General features: G+C 39.0%; 1 protein-coding gene across 1 annotated transcript in view; it reads right to left on the bottom strand.

Annotated features, from left to right (window-relative positions):
• Nucleotides 1-3,917: 3,917 nt before the first annotated feature.
• The window catches only part of grin2aa (glutamate receptor, ionotropic, N-methyl D-aspartate 2A, a), a 304,621-nt gene continuing 287,226 nt past the window's right edge, over nt 3,918-21,312 (bottom strand). Inside the window, exon 13 of the mRNA XM_072269552.1 lies at nt 3,918-5,711. Coding sequence (XP_072125653.1) covers nt 3,918-5,711 — 1,794 coding nt within the window. The remainder of the gene's footprint in view (nt 5,712-21,312) is intronic.

The following is a 21,312-nucleotide window of genomic DNA, read 5'->3' as shown; positions in this document are numbered from 1 at the left end:
AACAGAATATCATTGTGAATGATTAGCAAGGCAAAATGTGTGTCCAATGCTTTCACGTCCAAGTTACACATAACTGTTAATTGGATGAGCATGACATATATTTTATGACTGAGGACAACATGCACACAGCCAAAGAACATTTCAGACCTAAACTTTTGGTTACTAAGTTGAATTCACTCTGTTTAGCAAAATATACATCTTATAATTATTTATGCTCTGTCCTTGCCAAATATCTCACTGAATCACTTTGTGTAACTTCCTCTCTAGTGCAATCTAAAATATGTCACTTGCATGACTATGACCCACATCAAATTTCAAGGTAACATAAGATCTCTTCATTTCAAGAGAAAAAATTAGGGGGCACAATTAGAACAGAGAACAGTTACAAACTGAAAAAAGGACATGGACATTAAAACAATAATATGTTTTGGATGATGTTGAGTTACAGCTTAATTTCCTTGACTAAGAAAACCAATTTTGCAAACCAGGGACTGAATTAGTGCCAGCCACCATTGTACCTGAATTAAACATGCTGTGTGTGGCAATGGGATTTCCACAATATCATGTTACTTCTTGAACCTTAGAAATCATTCTATGCTAAAGAAGGCAATAACCAATGGGAAATAATAATAAAACCAATCAATATATTTCTGCTAAATATATATTGAAATCTACTACTGTGACTTATCTATAAAGTGGAAGATCCAGCATTAATGGGCGCGGATAGGGATGAGAAACTACTAATTGGATTGTGCAGTAGAAATGTACGATACTTCGTTACATTTTTAGCTGCGCTAATTACCATAGAGTGGGTTTTATTTGATTCGTTATGTAAATGATGGTTTATAATTTTATTAACCATTTTTCACATTCATTGCTATAATACAGTTATAGAAAGATCAAGCTTGTTGCAATTTACAGCTGAAATATTACTTATGCCTTTATATAAAAAGTGTTCAGGTAATGGCAAAATAATCAAGCTTTTGAAAGGTCTTTCCTTATTTTTGCATGAGAACCAATTTACACATATTGTGGTACAAAGCCAAACTTTTCTTGAGTAATCTGGCAACTGTTCAAGATATTCTTAAGTAATGTCAGCTGTTTTTCTACATGAGATTATTCTATTACAAAAGAATATCATTAAAAAGCAGAGATTTTATTTTTTAAAAAACAGCAGTTTCTAAAGGAAAACGAATGACTCGGTCACTAGTTCAAGAGACTGAGACTTGGATAATTCCTATCATGAAATTATATTCATTGAGGAAAAAATAAAAACTATTTTAATACATTATTATATGTGAGGCAGGTTTCATGGTAATGTCAAATGTTTAGTGATCATAATATGAGACTATTCCTTCTGTAACAAGTTTAAAGTGTCATAATTCCTGAACAATTGGTAGTATTCTTTTCATGCACAAGACATTATCAAATGATTCTCTATATATGCCTGTAGCCTGCATGTTAAAAAGATTGGCGTGCTGCAATTTCTAGCAATGATTCAGTTTACAAGGAAGGTTGCTAAAATGGAAAGGAGGAAGTTTCATGGAGCATACTACTTTGTAGTAACTTGCATTATTGTTGGAAATTATATTGTGTGATGAGTGGGAAGCAGTATTATATTAAAAAGCATGATAGCATTGTTAAAATTGTATTCTCTCTCCTTTTTAACACCTTTCTCACAAGTCTGGTGTCAGAGAAATCGGGAATGTACTAGAATTAAATTTGAATCTTTAATAGAGCTTTAAAATTCTCATATCAATGATCATATTATCTTTCAGTGTAAACACATGAACTGCTTTCTAGGGAAGACACTATTCACTGAGTAATGACTCTCTCAGCAGTGATCACTCAATGTGGCCACTCAGCGGTTTCACTAAGCGGGAGTGATTAAGATTAACGATCATTAAAACCTGTATTGCAAGAAACTGCTAAAACCTCTGTTAGCAATCACTGAGATTACTATATTCCTAAAAATCACAGAATATCATTTAATTTTTTTCTAATTTATTTTTTTTTCTGTGCTAAGTTTAAGGAACCTTAATGTGATTTCCAGTGAATTAATTTTGCTCCTAAGTTAAGACATCCACATTCAAGTAACATTTCCTGGGTTTGCTGGCAGATTGGAAATTAATTACCTGGCATCCTGTGGTAAAATAACATTTCTATTGAAGTCAAATCTAATCAATTGACTGTTGTATTCCTGTATTTACCACTAGTAATTGAAAATACTTTCCTAATACATTTTATTTTGATAAACATTTTGCTGAGATGTTCCTTTGAGATAATTAACATAGAGACCTCAGAGTAAAACGTGGTATTTTGGAATGAAATGGGGAAGGGATAACTTTCAGAGATACTATTTATGCTGAAATCATCTTTTTTATGTTACGTTATTCACATGATATTGTGAAAAACATCATAAAACAACATACAGGTACCTTTAAGCCTTAAATGGATATATTCAATGGCCGAATGATATTTTTCCCTAATTTAAGCATATCACTGGTACTCAAAGTCATAAATTCCAGCCCTTTCAGCATACAAAATGCCCATAGTGTGCTGGTAGTTATGGAAGTTTTTATTCAAAGCCGTGGGCATATTTCACTTATCAAGCAGCAAAGTTCAGCACTGTTAAAAATCTAGAGTTAACTGAAGATACTTACATATACTATTTTTAATAATTATATGCTCTTTTCTATAATGGTGACAGTCTAATGTTTGTTGCCCTTAGGGGCATATTTTATACCCCCATTGCCATATTAAAAATAATCAGTTTAAGTTTACATGATAAATATACAATACAATGGGAATATACTGCAAAGAGATGGACTATCAGATTTGCTCACAATTCATGTCTATCAAATCTGGGGAAGAGTTAAAGAATTCAGTTGAAGTGAATCCCCAAGCTAACAGCATATAAATTACATTTTGCAGCTACCCGAATTTATTAAAATCTATAATGCAAAATCCCTGAACGTTCATGCCATGCATTTTATTAGCAAATTTCTGTTGCTCCTCAGCAGTTAATCTTTTCACTGCTGGTCCATAACTTCTTCAAGTGAACAGACTTGAGTAAGCAACAAAGGCTGGAAAAAATTACTAGGTGGAACAATAGAAAACAAGTCTCAAAATATTACGATTGTAGCACTGTTACACAATGTGATGACTGCTATAGTGTTGTAGGAATATTATGCTTAACATTGGAATCCTCATAGTACTCTATTCAATTGATGATCATAAAGGGCTTTTCCCCAGGATACATTCACACAGTTGAGAAGGTTGGCCATACAAGATGAGCTATGCACTCTGGATTTTGATTATTTTCTAAGGAAAAGAAATTATGACTCTACCAGAGGACCCATTTGTTCTCAGAATCTCTAAAGTATGCTATTAGCTGCTTTAGCTCAGGGTTTCACTTTGGGAAACAGTTGAATTGAAACATTTCAGCAGTTACAGAACTGGATTACATATAATAGCATAGTTGCCAACTCCCTACATTTACACAGTAATATTGAGCTTGTCGTCTATTTCTTGCTTACTTTACATAACCAGTGTTCTCCTAAGATTCAATGGCCTGCCTAGTGTGGTCTGTTACAGATTAATGCACCGTAAAAGGGAGACAATAATTCCACTAGGTCATTTTATGGAGTCTTCATTTGCAGCAAAGCTAACCAGTTGGTATGATCATCAACATGTATCTCTTTTCTGTTGCTCCTTTGCCATCAGATAGTAGGAAAGGCCAGTCAGCCCTATCTATCAGAAAATAGGAGAAAGAAGACAATGTTAGCAACGACTGTCTGGCAAAGCTGCCCCTTAATGTCTCCTAAGTTCCTACTTCAAAATGTTGGCAACTATGTACATCATTAGCTACAGCAAATGAATAGCTTAAATGAAGAATTAGACAAACAAATGAAGAGTCAAACATCTGATTCAATACTAGGCATTTTTTTGTAGACACGTCTATTGCTGGAAGAATTCAAAACCCTGGGAGTACAGTAAATACTATTTCTGCTTGATACATAAGGCATAATATGTTCTGAAATGTACATATCGTTAGGAACTCGTCCATCTCGGGAGCAGTAAGATGCTGTCGACTTAATGGATGATCTAAAGTGATTATCGTAGCATGCCTTTGATGCAGCGGACTGTTTATATATGTCGGAAGAACTTCGCCCATGGACCAGATGCTGATCTTCACGGAAGGAGTGCCAGAATGGATTCTCGGAGACATGGTCTGGATACAATGACTTACTCCGCTTGCTCTCTTCCAGATGGTGGTCAAAAACAGAAACCTTCGTGCTAAAGGGTTTCTCGGGTTTAATACTGAATACGTGCGCATAAGGGTCATCCTGAAATCTGTCCTTTTCTTTCAGGCTCACGCTCCGGGCAGGTCTTCCGAGATCCACTTCCTTCGGCTTTTCAAGGATATTGTCGAAGGAGTGCTGCCTGCTAATTCTGAGTCTGTTTACCCTCTGCATGCTTGAGACGTCAGAAGGAGCCCAATGATGGGCGAAGGATTCTTCGGGGCACATGGGGCTTACTGGCTCTTGTAACATGTGATCTTCACTAATGTCATACAAGTTTGCCGTGTGTACACAGGCATCGCATCTGTTATAGGGAGACCTGACCGAATAGTGTGTGGTGTAATTAGGCAGCTTGGAAAGGCAGCTTCGGCAGTGTACAGTGGGCTGCTTGTACCTATCACTGTACTCTACCGGGGAAATATTTTTCTCCTTCAAGCTGTAATGCTTATTGTACAGGCTGTATTTGTTTTCAGCATTGTCCTCATTATGCTGAGGAGTCCTATTTAGGTGCAGAACTGCTTCCTGCTTCCTGTAGTTCTCATTCTGATCGTGATACACTGGGGGGTAGTCCAAGTCTTCAGGAATTGGCACGCTTTCCCGGTAATGATGGTGATCTGAGTGATAATTGGACTCTCTGTCAGAATCAATAGTGTACACTTTCTCACGATGGTGCTGATACCCTTCTTTGGCCTTAAGATAAGAGAGCTCGATCTCGCTGCAGTCTCGGGGGTACTTGGCCATCATGGACTTCTTTTTGAAGGGTTCCTTATACTTATGATACTTTTGATTGTTATCAGGGTCCTTGTGGGAAGTAGTACGGCTAGAACAGTCCGACATATCAGAATGGCCAACTTCTTCTGGTAGGTACCTTTGATTTTTAACGGGTTGCTTGGGCTCCACGTTGACATTTTCCACCGTCGATCCCTGGTTCTGCCGCAAGGTTTCCACGGACTTTTTCCACAACTGCCTAGGCCTGGAGTTAAGTTTTGGAGTTTCCGAGCTCACAGTAACCTCCACGGTGTTTGGATTTGCTTCGTTTAGAGTCAATGGGTGCTGCCCTTGGAGGATATAATTGTTTCGGTTGTCTTTCTGTCGGCTTACATTGAGCGCTAACATTTCACTGGTGTTGTCGTTGAAGCCTGTCTCCTTGGGTTGATAGGGCCTGTTGTCAGAATACAAGAAATTCCCCTTTTGGTCAACCACGTCAAGGAGCAAAGACCCTCTCTGAATGAAATTGGAAGTTCTTTTAGGAGAGTTTGCTCTTGAAGCATTAAGGTTTGATATATTGGCCATTGGCTTTGCTGTGTTAAACAGCCTCAGAATGTTTGTTTGAGGGCTGTTTATATCCAGGTTTGGAGACTTCTTCTTTTCCTCATTGGGCACACCATGTATACAGCTCCAGATTCCCTGTAAAACAAAATGGAGCGAAGAATTAGCATAGCCAGTGTGAACGCATCAAGCTAAATGTTCTCAGATTTTCTCAGACCAACAAGACTAGAGCCAAAGAATCTAATAACCATTTTTAAGGTGTTGATAACTATAGAGGGATGTCCATTACACCATTGTACAATATTTTGTACACACAATGTGTACACAATTACGCCTCACTCAATTATGTACACTGCAAACAGAATTAAAACGTAGTTAAATAATAATATTCAGATGTGAACTGTTTATCATTTAAAATAATGATTGAGTGGGCTAACTTTGTAACCTCACTTGGAAAGAAGGAATAACTCTGAAAGCTGACTGCTTTTCCACTAGAGGGAGCAGGGGAATTACAGAGAATTCATAACGTAGAAAACAGAAAAGTTGCATCTGGTGCTGCTATATTATCATGGCTGATATATTATCCGTCTCAACCCCATTCTTCTGCCTTCTCCCCATAACCTTTGACGTCCCTACTAATCAAGAACCTACCAACCCCTGCTTTAAATATACCCGGTGATTTGACCTCTACAGCCGTCTGTGGCAATGAATTCCACAGATTCACTACTTTCTGCCTAAGGAAATTCCTCCTCATCTCTATACTAAATGGACATCCCTCTATTCTCAGGCTGTGCCCTCTGGTCCTAGGTTCCTCCACTACAGGAAACATCATCCCCACATCCACTCTATATAGGCCTTTCAATATTCACTAGCTTTCAATGCGTCCCCCCCCATCACCCGCGAGACAGGTTTGCATAGCTTGCATACCAAACTGCAAGGAAATGACTGACAACTGGCCCATATGCTTTGTGATTCAACTCATTAGCTTTTTTTTTAGTTGTTCTACTGTAAGTGGTGGGAAAGCACCTGCTCACATTCTCTGAAGATTTATTGCAAGCCATTCCCATGTTAAAGAGGGGATGTGTCCCTAGAAAAGTGCCTTTAATGGAAACCCACTTTTTCCATTGAATCCTATGCTATAAGCAGATACCTATCCCTAAGGGATGCTTTTCACTCACATTAGGAAATTTTATTGCCAGTGAGAAAAAATGACAACGACTGTTATTTTACAACTGAGGCCAACCAACATTCGGGGGATGTACAAAGCTTGTAAAGACAACTGAGCTTGCCAATTTTCATTTTTCGTCACTCAATACTCTGGGCAATAAGATTTGGGCATAAGTCACAGCCGAACCGCTGCCTTGCCATGTGCTCTCCAATCAGAGGACACAAACAGAGTGTAGCACTGCCATGCTCTTCGCCTGCGAGGCAATTTCTCCAATATGTATGGCTCTGGATTAGAAAAGGCAGGGATTTGAGGATCAGCGTTCAAGGGAGAAAGGTGGTGTAATACCATAAGATCATCAGACCATAAGCCTTAGGAGCAGATTTAGGCCATTTGGCCCATCAAGTCTGCTCCACTATTTCATCATGGCTGATCCATTTTCCCTCTCAGCCCCAATCTCCTGCCTTTCCCCCATATCCCTTCATGCCCTGACCAATCAAGAATCTATTAATCTCTGTCTTAAATATACATAAAGACTTGGTCTCCACAGCTGCCTGTGGCCACGAATTCCACAGATGCACTACTCTCTAGCTAAAGAAATTCCTCCTCATCTCCATTCTAGAAGGACACCCATCTATTCAAAGGCTCTCTCCTACCACAGGAAACATTCTCTCCACGTCAACTCTATCAAGGCCTTTTATTATTCGATAGGTTTCAATGAGGTCAACCCTCATTCTCCTGAATTCCAGTGAATACAGGCCCAGAGTCATCAAGTGCTCTTCATATGACAAGTCATTTTATCCTGGAATCATTTTTGAGAACCTCCTTTGAAACCTCTCTTGTTTCAGCACATCCTTTCTGGAATAAGGGACCCAAAACTGCTCATAATATTCTAAGTGAGACCTCACCAGTGCTTTATAAAGTCTCAAATTTACATCCTTCGTTTTGTATTACAGTCCTCTTCAAATGAATGCTAGCATTGCGTTTGCCTTCCTCACCACAGACTAAACCTGCAAATTAAACTTAAGGGAATTCTGCACAAGGACTCCCTAAAACTATTGTGCCTCAATTTTTTTTGTATTTGCACTCTATTTATAAAATAGTCAACCCTTTCATTTCTTCCACCAAAGTACATGAACATACAGTTCGTGACACTGTATTCCATACAGCATTACTTTGCCAATTCTCCTAATCTAAGTCCTTCTGTATCCTCTCTGCTTCCTCAGACCTATCTGCCCCTCTACATATTTATTATTTATGGTGCAACGGTAATGAAAACCAATTTCCCCCCGGATCAATAAAGTATGACTATGACTATATCTTCATATCGTCTGCAAACTTTGCAACAAAGCCATCAACTCCATCACCCAAATCATTGACATATAATGTCAAAAATCCGTCCCAACACAGACCCCTGTAGAACACCACTTGTCACTGTCAGCCAACCAGAAAATGCTCCCTTTATTCCTAGTTTTCTTCCTGCCAATCAGCCACTACTTTGTCCATGCTAGAAACTTTCCTGTAATACCAGGGGCTCATAGCTTATGAAGCAGCCTCATGTGTGACATCTTGTCAAAGGCCTTCTGAAAATCCAAGTACACAACATCAACCCAATCTCCTTTGTCTATCCAGCTTGTTATTTCTTCAAAGAATTCCAACAGATTTCTCAAGCAAGAATTTCCCTAGAGGAAACTATGCCTATTACAGCCTGTTTTATCATATGCCTCCAAGTATCTCGAAACCTCATCCTTAAGAATCAACTCCAACATCTTCCCAACCACTGAGGTCAGACTAACTGCCCTATAATTTTCTTTCCTCTGTCTCTCTCCCTTCTTGAAGAGTGGAATGACATTTGCAATTTTCCAGTCTTCCGGAACCATTCCAGAATCTTGTGATTCTTGAAGGATTCTTACTGATGCCTCTACAATCTCTTCAGCCACTTCTTTCAGAACCCTGGGGTGTACACCATCTGGTCCAGGTGACTTATCTACCTTCAGACCTTTCAGTTTCTCACGAACCTTCTCTCTAGTAATGGTAACTACACACACTTCATGACTCTGAACACTTGGAACTTCCACCACACTGCCAATATCTTCCACAGTGAAGACTGATACAATATACTTATTCTGTTCTTACACCATTTTCTTGTCCTCATTACTACCTCTCCAGTGGTCCGATATCCATCTTTATCTTCTTAATGAGTTTTTTAGTTGTCTTCTGTTAGTATTTAAAAGCTTCCCAATCCTCTAACTTCCCACTAATTTTTGCTCTATTATATGCCCTCTCTTTGGCTTTTATGTCGGCTTTGACTTCTCTTGTTAGCCACGGTTGTGCCATTTTGCTTTTAGCATGCTCCTTCCTCTTAGGGATGTATGTAACCTGTGCCTTCTGAATTGCTTCCAGAAACTTCAGCCATTGCTGCTCTGCCATCATCCCTGTCAGTGTTCTTTTCCAATCAATTCTGGCCAAATCCACTCTAATGCCTCTGTAATTTACTTCACTCTACTGTAATACTGACACATCTGACTTTAGCTTCTCCATCTCAAATTTCAGGGTGAAGTTGATCATATTATGATCACTTTAACTGAAGGGTTCTTTTACCTTAAGCTTTCTATTCAATTCCGGTTCATTGCACAACACCCAATCCAAAATAGCTAATCTCCTCATGGACTCAGCCTGCTCTAAAAAGCCATCTCGTAGGCATTCTAGAAATTCGCCATTTTGGAATCCCGCACTAACTTGATTTTCCCAATCTATCTGCATATTGAAATCCCCCATGAATAATGTTACTTGTAACATTTCGCTGGTGGCATGCATTTTTATATTCCATTGTAACTTGTAGACCACATCCTTACTACTTTGGGAGTCTCTATATAACTCCCATCAGGGTCTTTTTGCCCTTGCAGTTTCTTTGCTCTGTCCACAATAATTCAGCACCTTCATACCTATGTCATCTCTTTCTAATAATTTAATTTCAGATTTTACTAACAGAGCCATGTCACCTCCTCTGCCTTCCTGCTTATCCTTTTGATACAGTGTTAATCCGTGGAATTAAGCTCCCATCTATAATCTTCTTTCAGCCGTGATTCAATGATGCCTCCAACGTCATGAAGTGTAGAGCGAGCTCAGGGGAGGAATGGGTTAAACTGCAGTGACTTCATGGAAGTGGAGTAAATGTTGGAGGACTGCATTATAGTGCTACCTATGGCCTCTGTGGTTCCCTGCAGTGCATCAGAGAAAATCCCAATTAGTAAATTCCATAGGGGTGTTGTTCAATTATCTGAACACCCATCACATATCTGATGCACCAAGGGTTGCAAACCCTGCCAGCTCCATCATAAGCTGTAGCCTCCCCAGGGTCAAGAACATCTTTGAAAGGTGATGCCTCAGAATGGCGGCATCTATCATCGACCCCCATCACCCAGGTTATACTCTTTTCTTATTACTACGATCAGAGAGGAGGTACAGGAGCCTGAAGGCATGCACTCAACATTTTAACTTCATTCCCTCTGCCATCAGATTTCAAAGCAGACAATGATCTGATCCATGAACATTACCTCACAATGGGTTTTGCACTAATTTATTTTAATACATATTTCTTATTGTAATGTACAGTATTTTTGCATTGCATTGCACTGTACAGCTGCCACAAAACATATTTCATGATAATTCAATAATACTAAACCTGATTCTGATTCATCTACTGCATATTCCCAAACACATCTCCCTCATAAAGGAAAATGTCACTGCAAGACCCTTTGTGAATAACACTTGCTCGTCAAAGATGTAAAAGCATATGATGATTTCAGCAACAGTTGTTTATGAAGTGTAGAGAATCAATGAGCATGAAATGAAGAAGATTTTGTACTTTCCTTTGCTGTTAGCATATGATTATAATGAGCTTGATGCCCTGAAAAGGCAGTATCCTTATTAAGGCCCCCATCACCCAGGTTATGCCTTGTTCTCACTGCTACCATCAGGAAGGTGATACAGAGGGCTAAAGTCACACACTCAATGACTCAGGAACAGTATCTTCCCCTTTGTCATCCAATTTCTGAATGGACATTGAACCCAAGACCACTACCTCATAGCTTTTTTTATTTTGTATCTTTGTATACTTATTTAATGTAACTGTTATTTTTTATATATTATATATATAATATAAAATGTGGGCACGTGGCCAAGTGGTTAAGGCATTGGACTAGTGACCTGAAGGTTGTGAGTTCGAGCCGCAGCCGAGGCAACGTGTTGTGTCCTTGAGCAAGGCACTTAATCACACATTGCTCTGCAGTGACACTGGTGCCAAGCTGTATGGGTCCTAATGCCCTTCCCTTGGACAACATTGGTGTCGTGGAGAGGGGAGACTTGCAGCATGGGCAAATGCCGGTCTTCCATACAACCTTGCCCAGGCCTGCGACCTGGAGAGTGAAGACTTTCCAGGCGCAGATCTCGCAAGACTAACGGATGCCTTAATATATAAAAATATTAGTATATTATATAGTATAGTTTACAGTTACTGTTCTATAGATTTGCTAAGTACGCTCACAGAAAAAGAATCTCAGGTTTGTATGTGGTGACATGCATGTACTCTGATAATAAATTTTACTTTGAAGTTTGAATAGTATACTATATATAATATATAGAGTACTTACTGTATTTCACGTTTTTTCTCTATTATTATGTACTGCTGCTGCAAAGTCAATGAAGTCTCATGACATATGCTGGTGATATTAAACCTGATTCTGACTCAGATGCACCAGATCAGCTTGATTTGACTAAAACTGTCTCGGTAAGCCATCAAACAGGTATTGTGAAAAGTAACATCATCATGACAGTACGGGAGAGGTGATGTCATTGTATGGGTATTAGGACAGATGATATCATCGTACAGATAGAGGGAGAAAGCACTAGCTAAAGAAAAAAAATTGTGCATTCTGAGGAATTTGAAGACCTAGTCAGCCACTTAGCTCACGGTGCTAAATCCTATTGATTAGTATCAATACTGATTTTTGCCAGCTTTTAAACTCTGGCAGCACATCAATAAATGGCTTAGGATGGCAAAAGAGCAAACTTCATTTGATTCTGAAATGGCAGTGCCTAGGTATTTACTAACAGGCAGTCAGATCACCACAATGTATAGATGACGGCATAAGCACTGAGGAATTGTGCAGCCATCCACAACTCTCTCTGATGCTAGATCTGAGGTCATTCCTGAGTAGGGGTTATTTCAAGCCATTATACAACTCGGAATAAGCACTTCAGCCCTTCACCCAGCAACCACCAATTTAACTCCAGCTTGATTACTGGATAACGTACAATTCATTTAATTTTAAGTCATTTATTTTGTTTGTTTTTTGCTGCCATTTGGAGTTGTCGTGATAAATGTAGAGCTAATATGCTTCAAGCAGCTGATGAACAATGATATTCATATTGCATATTAACAGATGTGTAATCACTATAATTTTGCAAGTGATAATCAACTTGGCATGAATTATAGACATTACATCTGTAGTGAAATCCCTAGAGAGCTAGCACACTTGGTAGGTTTCTAGATCGAGATTTAGATTTCGAGATACAGCATGGTAACAGGCCCTTCTGGACCAACGAGCCCGACTGCCCAGTTACACCCATATGACTAATGAACTGACTGACCCATCCATTGTTGTAATGTGGGAGGAAACCAGAGCACCTGGAGGAAACCCACATGGTCACAAGGAGAATATATAAACTCTTTACAGGCAGTGGCAGGAATTGCACCCCTGACGCTGGCACTGTGTTAGCATTATGCTAACCCATCGCTTCTGTATCACTCCTTTCATTCCACTTTGGCCTTCCATTACCGTACATATTCTTGCCTTTAATAGCTAGTAGAATATATACAATCACTATTGTCTAAATTTAACAAGTTCCAGCACTGCATGATAGGTCAGCATAAAGAATGCCAACTAGCTAACTTCATAATGCCAACATTAATCAGATCCATACAGATGTGGGAAGCAGTGCAATACAAAATGAAGATCTCACTATATGTTGGAGCATAGATTAGCCATACCTGTATGAGCCAGTTTGATAATTATTCTTGATAATGTGAGGGTGAAATAGCACATACTGACATTGATTTAACAGCAGGAATTTAAGTTATGAAGAGCAATTGTCACAGGTTAACTTCTTGAGAAAAGTAGGTGAATTTGGGTTTAAAACAAATACAAAATATGCAAGATTATGGAAGAACAAAACTGACTATCTTGTTGACCAAGGCAAAAATGAATGTTGCAAAATTAAGACCATGGGAATAAGGTGGAGAGTTCAGGTAAAGCTCTGTACCAAAGCCCCAGATCTCATTGCTATTATAGAATTTATAAAAAATGATAAAATATATTACTGGAAAATGAATGATGTTCTTCTATCCCTATAAATTCATGAATTCAAGTGGAACGGTTTATTCCATCCCTGTAAAGACTTTTGGGATATATCAAAGGTAAACTAATTGCAAATTGTTGTCAAGATAGAATATTGTGTGCATACATAAAGAGCAATGTTAATGATGCTGTAACAGCATTCTGCAGTAAAGAGTTTAGCCCATAATGATTTTTTTGTACGCAACTCTAAGCTTGAGATATCCTGAGATTATGGAAGTGCAATATACACTTAGAGACCACATTCTCCACCTGCTCATTAATGCAGATATCTAACCAGCTAATCATGTGGTAGCAACTCAATGCAGAGATGGTTCAGTGTTTGTTCAAACCAAACATCAGAGTGTGAAAGAAATGTGACCTAAGTGATACGACTGTGAAATAATTGTTGGTGCCAGATGGGGTGGTTTGAGTATCTCAGTAACTGCAGATTTCCTGGAATTTTCACTCACATCAGTCTCTAGAGATTAGAGAAGGGCATAATAAATGAAAAAAAAATCCAATGAAGAGCAGTTTTGTGGGAGAAAATAGCTTAAAGAGAGAGGTCAGAGGAGAATGGCCAGACTGGTTCAAGCTGCCAGGAAGGCGACAGTAATTCAAATAACCACCCATTACAACAGTGGTGCACAGAAGAGCATCTTTGAACACACTACACATCAAATCTTGAAGTAGGTGGGCTACAACAGCAGAAGATGACAAACACAGACTGAGTGGCTACTTCATTGGGTACTGAAGGTATCCGATAACATGCCCACTGAGTATAAATCTAGGTATTTCTTATTTTTATGAAGAGAGCAGCTTAAGTAAGTTTTGGAAGATCGGCAACATTTTGAGATATATATATATATATATATATATATATATATATATATATATATATATATCACACTCTCATCCATCTTCCTTTTGATGAATGTTAATGAAATGCAACTTCCCTGGAGAGGATTCAGCATAAAACCACACATAAATATCTGACATAATAGGGAGTTCACTTTTTGTAATAACTTCGCTGTCTCGTCTGTCAGGGTAAATGCACACTGGACAAATAGTTGGTTGATTAAACTTAAGTGCGATGAGATCAATGGAGACTTGTGATACTGTACCATAATGCAGCATCCTTCACCATTATACTTTGCCAAAAGCAATAAAGATAATTGTCTCCCTACTCAAAAGAATTATTCACTCTGTCACTGGTATTGTGAAAGATCCAGTTCCATCTTTGCTTACGATGCTGGATTCAATTTTTCTACTAGCTCACTCCATGGTACATGCAAAAAGTTTTTAAAAAACACGAAATGAAAAGAAAGCATTATTCCAAATTACACATTTTTTTTGTTGTTTTTCTGCTTGCCCTGGCCGTTATAACTCTGCTTAAGCATTTACATCACACTGATACTCAACAAAGCTTATTGAAGCACCTCTATACAAACATCACATCTCCTACATATGGAATATTAAAGATTTAAAAGCTACACCACAGTTAACCTTTAATTCTTGTATTCTTCTACAGCGATAGTCATATGTCGCATTGAGGATGTATAACTATTGCCTTTTTTGTGGACTGAACCCTGTGAGAAACTGCTTTCTTGTGTAGTTATAACAACATGCATTGTGGAAAATTCCAGTCACAGCATGCCACAGTGAGAAAAGCTAGACACTTTTCTTATTTAACAGCTTATCTTCACCACTTGGATGAATTTCCATCCATTTTCTTGTACTTTAAAGAGATATTGAAACATATTCCTTTGGAAAGCTCATGTTTTTTCTAAGTATTATATTTTCAATATACTACTGTTTTAATTTCTTGGTACAACTATTCTTGTTAAATGTGCACTGCAAATGCAGGGTCTTGTCCTGCAGTGAAAAAGTACAAAGTGCTAGGCCATTTTATCCCATAGGGCGACAGTGAATGCAGCAATAACTGTCCCGCAGATAAGAATATTGAGGGGAGAACAGTGCAGTGCATCACGGTCTCCAGCATCAGACTTGCAACCTTTTTATTAATCTGATTGTGGTCCTTTTATTCAAACCCCCATGTCACAAATGTTCACCAAGGTGTTTACATTTTTAAACAGCCAGTGTGCTAGAGCGCTCCTGGCATGATGCCAGAAACTGACAGGGACCTCATTGATTAGGAGGGTGGAATATCTATAAATATGACCAAATTCAAATCATTAAAAGGCAGGATATGGAAGAGGTATCAGCTTGGAATAAGAAGGTAGGTATTTTTGTAGACACAAGAGATTCTGCAGATACTTCTGTAGAGTAGCACACATAAAATGCTGAGGGAACTCAGCAGGTCAGGCAGTTTCTTTGAAAAGAAATAGAGTTGACATTTCTAGTCTAGGCCTTTCATCAGGACTCAAGGATGCTATGAAAATATTTTTGTAGCATGAGGGGCTTTGATCTTCAAAATCTGTAAGCAAATGTTGCAGGAAGATTGCCAGATCTGTATCCAGTTTTCCCAAACCCCTAGAATGGTCATGTTGTGATTTGTGCAAGCCATGTTTATCAGCAGGATATTTTCTAGGCAAACTAATATTCAGCACTGTTGATTCAGTGGAACTAAATGTTAATCATCACTCACATGTGTCATTAAATTTGGTTTTGTTTGTGGCAGCAATACAGTGCAATGCATAAAATTACTACTGTACTGTGCCCTAGCTATATACAATGTGTCCATGACTTTTGTACTGTATGTCCCTCCCAAGCTCTGTGATTCCCTCCAGACCTATAATCCTTCTTCTGAACTCCTTTAACTCTAATCCCAATTTTTTCCCCCTCAGCTGATGGTGCCGTGCTTTCAATTCCCTGAACGCTAAACTCTGAAACTCTTCTCTAAACCTCTGCATCTCCAAAAGTTTCTGCTCTTCCAAGAGACTTATTTCCTGTTCTCAGTTTTATTAAGTGGCTATATCGTATGCTGTTTGTTAATGTTCCTTTCAACCATAAGGACAAATGAGAGGCAGAAGCAGGAGAAAGTTCTATGACCCCTCAAGTCATTCAGTAGACGAGAGCATTGGCTCAGTATCATGCTTTTGCTTGTTCCCCAATGCCCCTGAATCCCCAATTGTTTGAAAATTTGTCTATCTCATCCCTAAAAACATTCAATTATGCAGCTCCTGAAAATTCTTGAGATTTACGATTTCTTGAGAGAGGAAGTTTTTCTTTATCCCTTATGTTGATGACTCATTGTTCAAAACAACACTTCTGGTTCTGGACTCACTCACAGTTGGAGACATCCACACCCTTTGGGTGCTAGGATGCATTGAAAAGTGTTTTTTTTAAATAGACGTAGCCATTAATGTCATGACAGGATGGAGCTACGACTCTACTAACAAAAGTATAAGGTGCTTCCTCCCTCTGCTAGTCTGCAGGTCACCCTCGAGCAAAGTGTAGCACCTGCTTAGCTCCACGATCAGGGTCAGGCGAAGCCATGGGAGCAGGCATGAGCAGCGGAGTGCCTATCTCAAGTCCTGATCATGATCAAGCCGATCTCTGAAGAGTATTGATATTGACTGGGGTCACCCATCTTGTAAAGACACTGCCCAGAAGAAGGCAATGGCAAACTACTTTTGCAGAAAAATTTGCAAGAACGATCATGGTCAAAGACCCTATCCGCCCACCTCCAACAACATGGCACTTAATAATGATGTGCCATTAGTATTTGAAGTGATGCAATCATTTGGTCAAAGGGAACAAATCTGTTGGATCAAAATGGCTGGAAAGTAACCCACTCATATCAAGAGATGCAGAAAATGACTGTCTTACAAACGTTTTAATTAGTTTATCACTAGGAGGCAAAACTGTTGGTGTATTCAGGATTTTATGCATTTGCTTCCTAATTTTCAAAAAAATTTGATTATTTTTAAACAATTAAAATAATTTGTGCAGATCAAGTGAATTAGCCGATTATGTCAGAGATCACGTTTCCCAGTGGTTCCTTTTTAACAGAGCAACCAGAGTATTAATGTTCAAAGCTAATTTTTTGTCTGGGATATTACATTAAAATTTATCTCATTTGCTTATTTAATTTCATTTGAGCTTGGAATCAAAGCTGGAGAACTTGTGCCTCAAATATCAGAAAGAAAATTAAATAGAGTCATGAATTAACAGCTCACTGATTCAAAAAAATTGTCTGAAAAACTCATTCTTTAGGAAGGATGCCAAAAATCTCCTCTGCACTCTTTCTAATGCTTCCACATCCAGCCTCATTATAGGAAGAATGTGGAGGCTTTAGAGAGGGTGCAGAGGAGATTTACCAGGATGCTGCCCAGATTGGGAGCACGTCTTATGAAGATAGATTGAGTGTGCTGGAGCTTTTCTCTTTGGAGCAAAGGAGGAGGTGACTTACAGAACTGTGAGGCTGGTCTGAGATTCCCCCACTATAGGAAACATACTAATTTTCCTCAGTGTTTTATTTATCCTAAAACAATGTAACCTACCAGTACTGGTATTTGGTACCCAACATGGCACAAAATTGCAATGTGAAAGCTTTCGACTTACTAATGTGTTAATCTGTGGCAATGGGATCATATCTCTGAATTCAAAAGTTAATACAATTCATGAGTGGGAAATAAAGGAGACGTGAAATTGGGCTGCCTATTCTCGCATGTATATGAACATTACCTCTAGAGAAAACAGTCCGGAATTACAAACAAGAGAAAATCTGCAGATGCGGGAAATCCAAGAAACATGCATAAATGCTGGAGGAACTCAGCAGGCTAGGCAGCATCTATGGAAAAGAGTACAGTCGACATTTCGTGCTGAACCCCTTCAGCAGGACAGTGGGTTATTCCGACTTTGTGGGAATGCCCTTTGAGGAACTGAACATTATCAGTTCATCTCTGAGTGAGAGTAATTAAAACTCACCTTATAGCTACCTAAGAACTAAGTACTTCTTTCTTAGAAGCAGCATTATACAATTTTAAGAGCATCCTTTACATCTCTCTATTTATGCCACAGACACCGTGCCCAATCATTTCTAAAGAGTCAATGAAGTATCAATACCTTTCCAAACTGCAGCTAGAAGACTAGAAGACTTTAATTTCCTCCCAAGTCCTTTTTTTGGTTATCCTGGACTTCCATAATCATATTCCAATGAGCTAGTTTACCAAAACGACTAAATGCTGCTTCACTGCTGATTCACAGTGACTTGTAGTCTTCAATCAGGACGACAAGGTCAACGTCCTCAAATAGAGGTAAAAAAATATTTGCCATCATGTGGAGTAGGGGACCACAGCAAGTGGTAATGCTGCAAGAAGTAGAGTCCAGATAATAAAACCAAAGCAGTACCATGTTACTCTCTTTGATCTCCTGAAGAGCTCCAGGAACACTGAACTGTGGACTGTGCAGGACAGCAGTTCATCTTTGAGCGTTTCACGTATATCACCCTTCCCATCTCAGGTAAATTCAAAGTTCAAAATAGATTTCTTATCAAAGTACGTACAAAATGTCATCATATACAACCTTGAGATTCATTTTCTTACAGGCATTCACAGTAGAACAAAGACATATAATACGTTTGTAGAACCAATGAAAAACTGCACGCAAAGACTGCAAAAGGAGAACATATATGTTAGTAGATTAGATTAGATTATGAGGACACGCAGTCCTCTTTTATTGGCATTTAGTAATGCATGCATTAAGAAATGATACAATATTCCTCCAGTGTGATATCACAGAAACACAGGACAGACCAAGACTGAAAAACTAACAAAACCACATAATTATAACATATAGTTACAACAGTGCAACAATACCATAACTTGATGAAGAACAGGCCATGGCACAGTAAAAAAAAGTACAAACAAATAATAATAATAACAATTAAATGGCAAATAAATAATACTGAGAAGGTTAGTTGTAGAGTCCTTGAACGTGAGTCCATGACGATGGATGCTGTTTTGTTGTGGCAAGTTGTGGAACCAATTCAGTGTTAAGGTGAGTGAAGTTATCCATGCTGGTCAGGAGCCTGATGGTTGTAGGATAACAACTGTTCCTGAACCTGGGGATGTGGGACCTAAGGCTCTGAACCTCCTCCCTGTGGCAGCAGCAAGAAGAGAGCATGGCAAAGATGGTTGGGGTCCTTGATGATGGATGCTGTTTTATTGTGGCAGGAAAACCATTTCTGTAGGATAACACCACCACCCTAGTCTTACAGACTTCCACTCAGCCTAGTCTTACAGATTTTCTTCACCTCACTTCAAAATCCAACAGAAGTACTGAATGTAAAATGCAATATATCCAAAGCTCAATTTTGATGGTTCCATTCCTGGACTTTCTTCCCTATGTCTCTATCTTCAATATATGGTGTACCTCAAGGGTATCCATCCCCAATACAATGCCTGCATACCATGACAACGAAACATACATCTGAGATACACACCACAATACATCATGATGAGGTTATGATAGGGCAACCCTACCCTCTAAAGTAGGGACACCCAACCCTTTTCATATCATGGAGTCTTACCATTAACCAAGGGGCCATGGACCTCAAGTTGGGAGCCCCTGCACTAAAATATCAAGTTGAACATTTTTGAATAAACTAACATCCATATAAACATGATAAAGCTGTTATCTAGTCCAAAGAGACTGTTCGCCATTACTGGTGACTTCTTCATCATTGTTCATTTAGTTCCATTGAAAATGTACATGGAGAAATATCTCCCATGCTTCTACTGTAAGTCTCCTTAGCATTTTCTGATTTCTATTGGGTAATGCAGTTACTTCACTGGAGTGTCATAGGTGATGTTGTTTGAGGTTTACAACATACCCACCAGCCAGGCTGCAGTTTCCTATTTCAATTCCATAGACTTGAAATAGGGAGCAGAAGTTAAAAAAAAAATCTTGACAAACGCCTATCAGGAACATGGAGAATAAGGTGCAAATGTTTTGTTGTAACCAAATATAGATTGTTTATTTATTTATTTAGCAATACAGCATGAAGTAGTCCCTTCTGCCCCTTTAAACCCACGTCACCACAGCAACCCGAGAACTTCAATTAACCTTATTCCAATCACGGGACAATTTACAATGACCAATTAACCTATCCTGTACATAAGACCATAAGACATAGGAGCAGAATTAGGCCATTTGGCCCATCGAGTCTACTCCACCATTCAATGATGGCTGATGCTTTTTTCCCCTCCTCAGCCTCACTCCCCAGCCTTCTCCCCATAACCTTTGATGCCGTGTCCAATCAAGAACATATCAATCTCTGCCTTAAATGAACCCAACGACCTGGCCTCCACAGCTGCATGTGGCAACAAGTTCCCTGGACTGTGGGAGGAAACCGGAGCACGTGGGAATACACACGCATTCCATATGGAGGATGTAAAGAGACTCCTTACAAAATGGCACGGAATTGAACTAAGAACCTCGAGATACCCCGAGCTGTAATAGTGTCATACTGCTATGCTACAATGGCACCCTAGGTTTTAGGAAGAGCTTTACCATGCACTGCAGGGGTAAAGAGTGCCACAATTTTAGGCCAAAACCACCCTCCAAGATACGATGGACACCAAATATTGTTATATCTAACACCTGCTTCACCACTGGACAGAGATGGACAGGGGTGAGAGCTTTCAACATAGCGGGTATACAAAAGCCTTTCAATGGGGATAACCTTCATTTCACAAAGTTAAGCTTAACTAATGTTCTTACAACAAAGAAAATGAAGGAGGAAATCAGCTTGTCGAACAGCAATGGGCAGCTGATGCTTTGGATCAAAGCCCTTCATCTAGAATGCAATAGCATCACTGACAGGGTCTTGACCTCCAAAGTCAACTGTCCATTTCCTTCAATAGATGCTGCCTGGCCTGCTGAGTTCCTCCAGTGGTTTGTCTGTTGCCTCAGATTCCAGCATCTGTGGAGAGAAGTGCACAGATGCTGGAACCTGAGGCAACATTTAATCCACTTAAGGAGCCTCTTGTGTCTCCTTCAGGTTTTTTTTTTTGGGTGTCTTTGTTTTATTATATATTCATTTTACTAATTGATCAGTGAGGTAATCATGCAATTTTAACCAAATTTATTTTTAATTACTACTTTAATTTTTGTATAAATTTATTCAATTTCAACAGTTTTTAAATGACCTTCAGAAGTTCAAAGTAAACTTATTATCAAAGTACATATATGTCATCATGTCCAACCCTGA

This window comes from Mobula birostris, chromosome 9, assembly GCF_030028105.1.
Source record: "Mobula birostris isolate sMobBir1 chromosome 9, sMobBir1.hap1, whole genome shotgun sequence".
In the NCBI taxonomy this organism is placed as follows: Eukaryota; Metazoa; Chordata; class Chondrichthyes; order Myliobatiformes; family Myliobatidae; genus Mobula; species Mobula birostris.
Note: the sequence above shows the minus strand (reverse complement) of the source record. Positions and strands in the feature narration are given on the sequence as shown.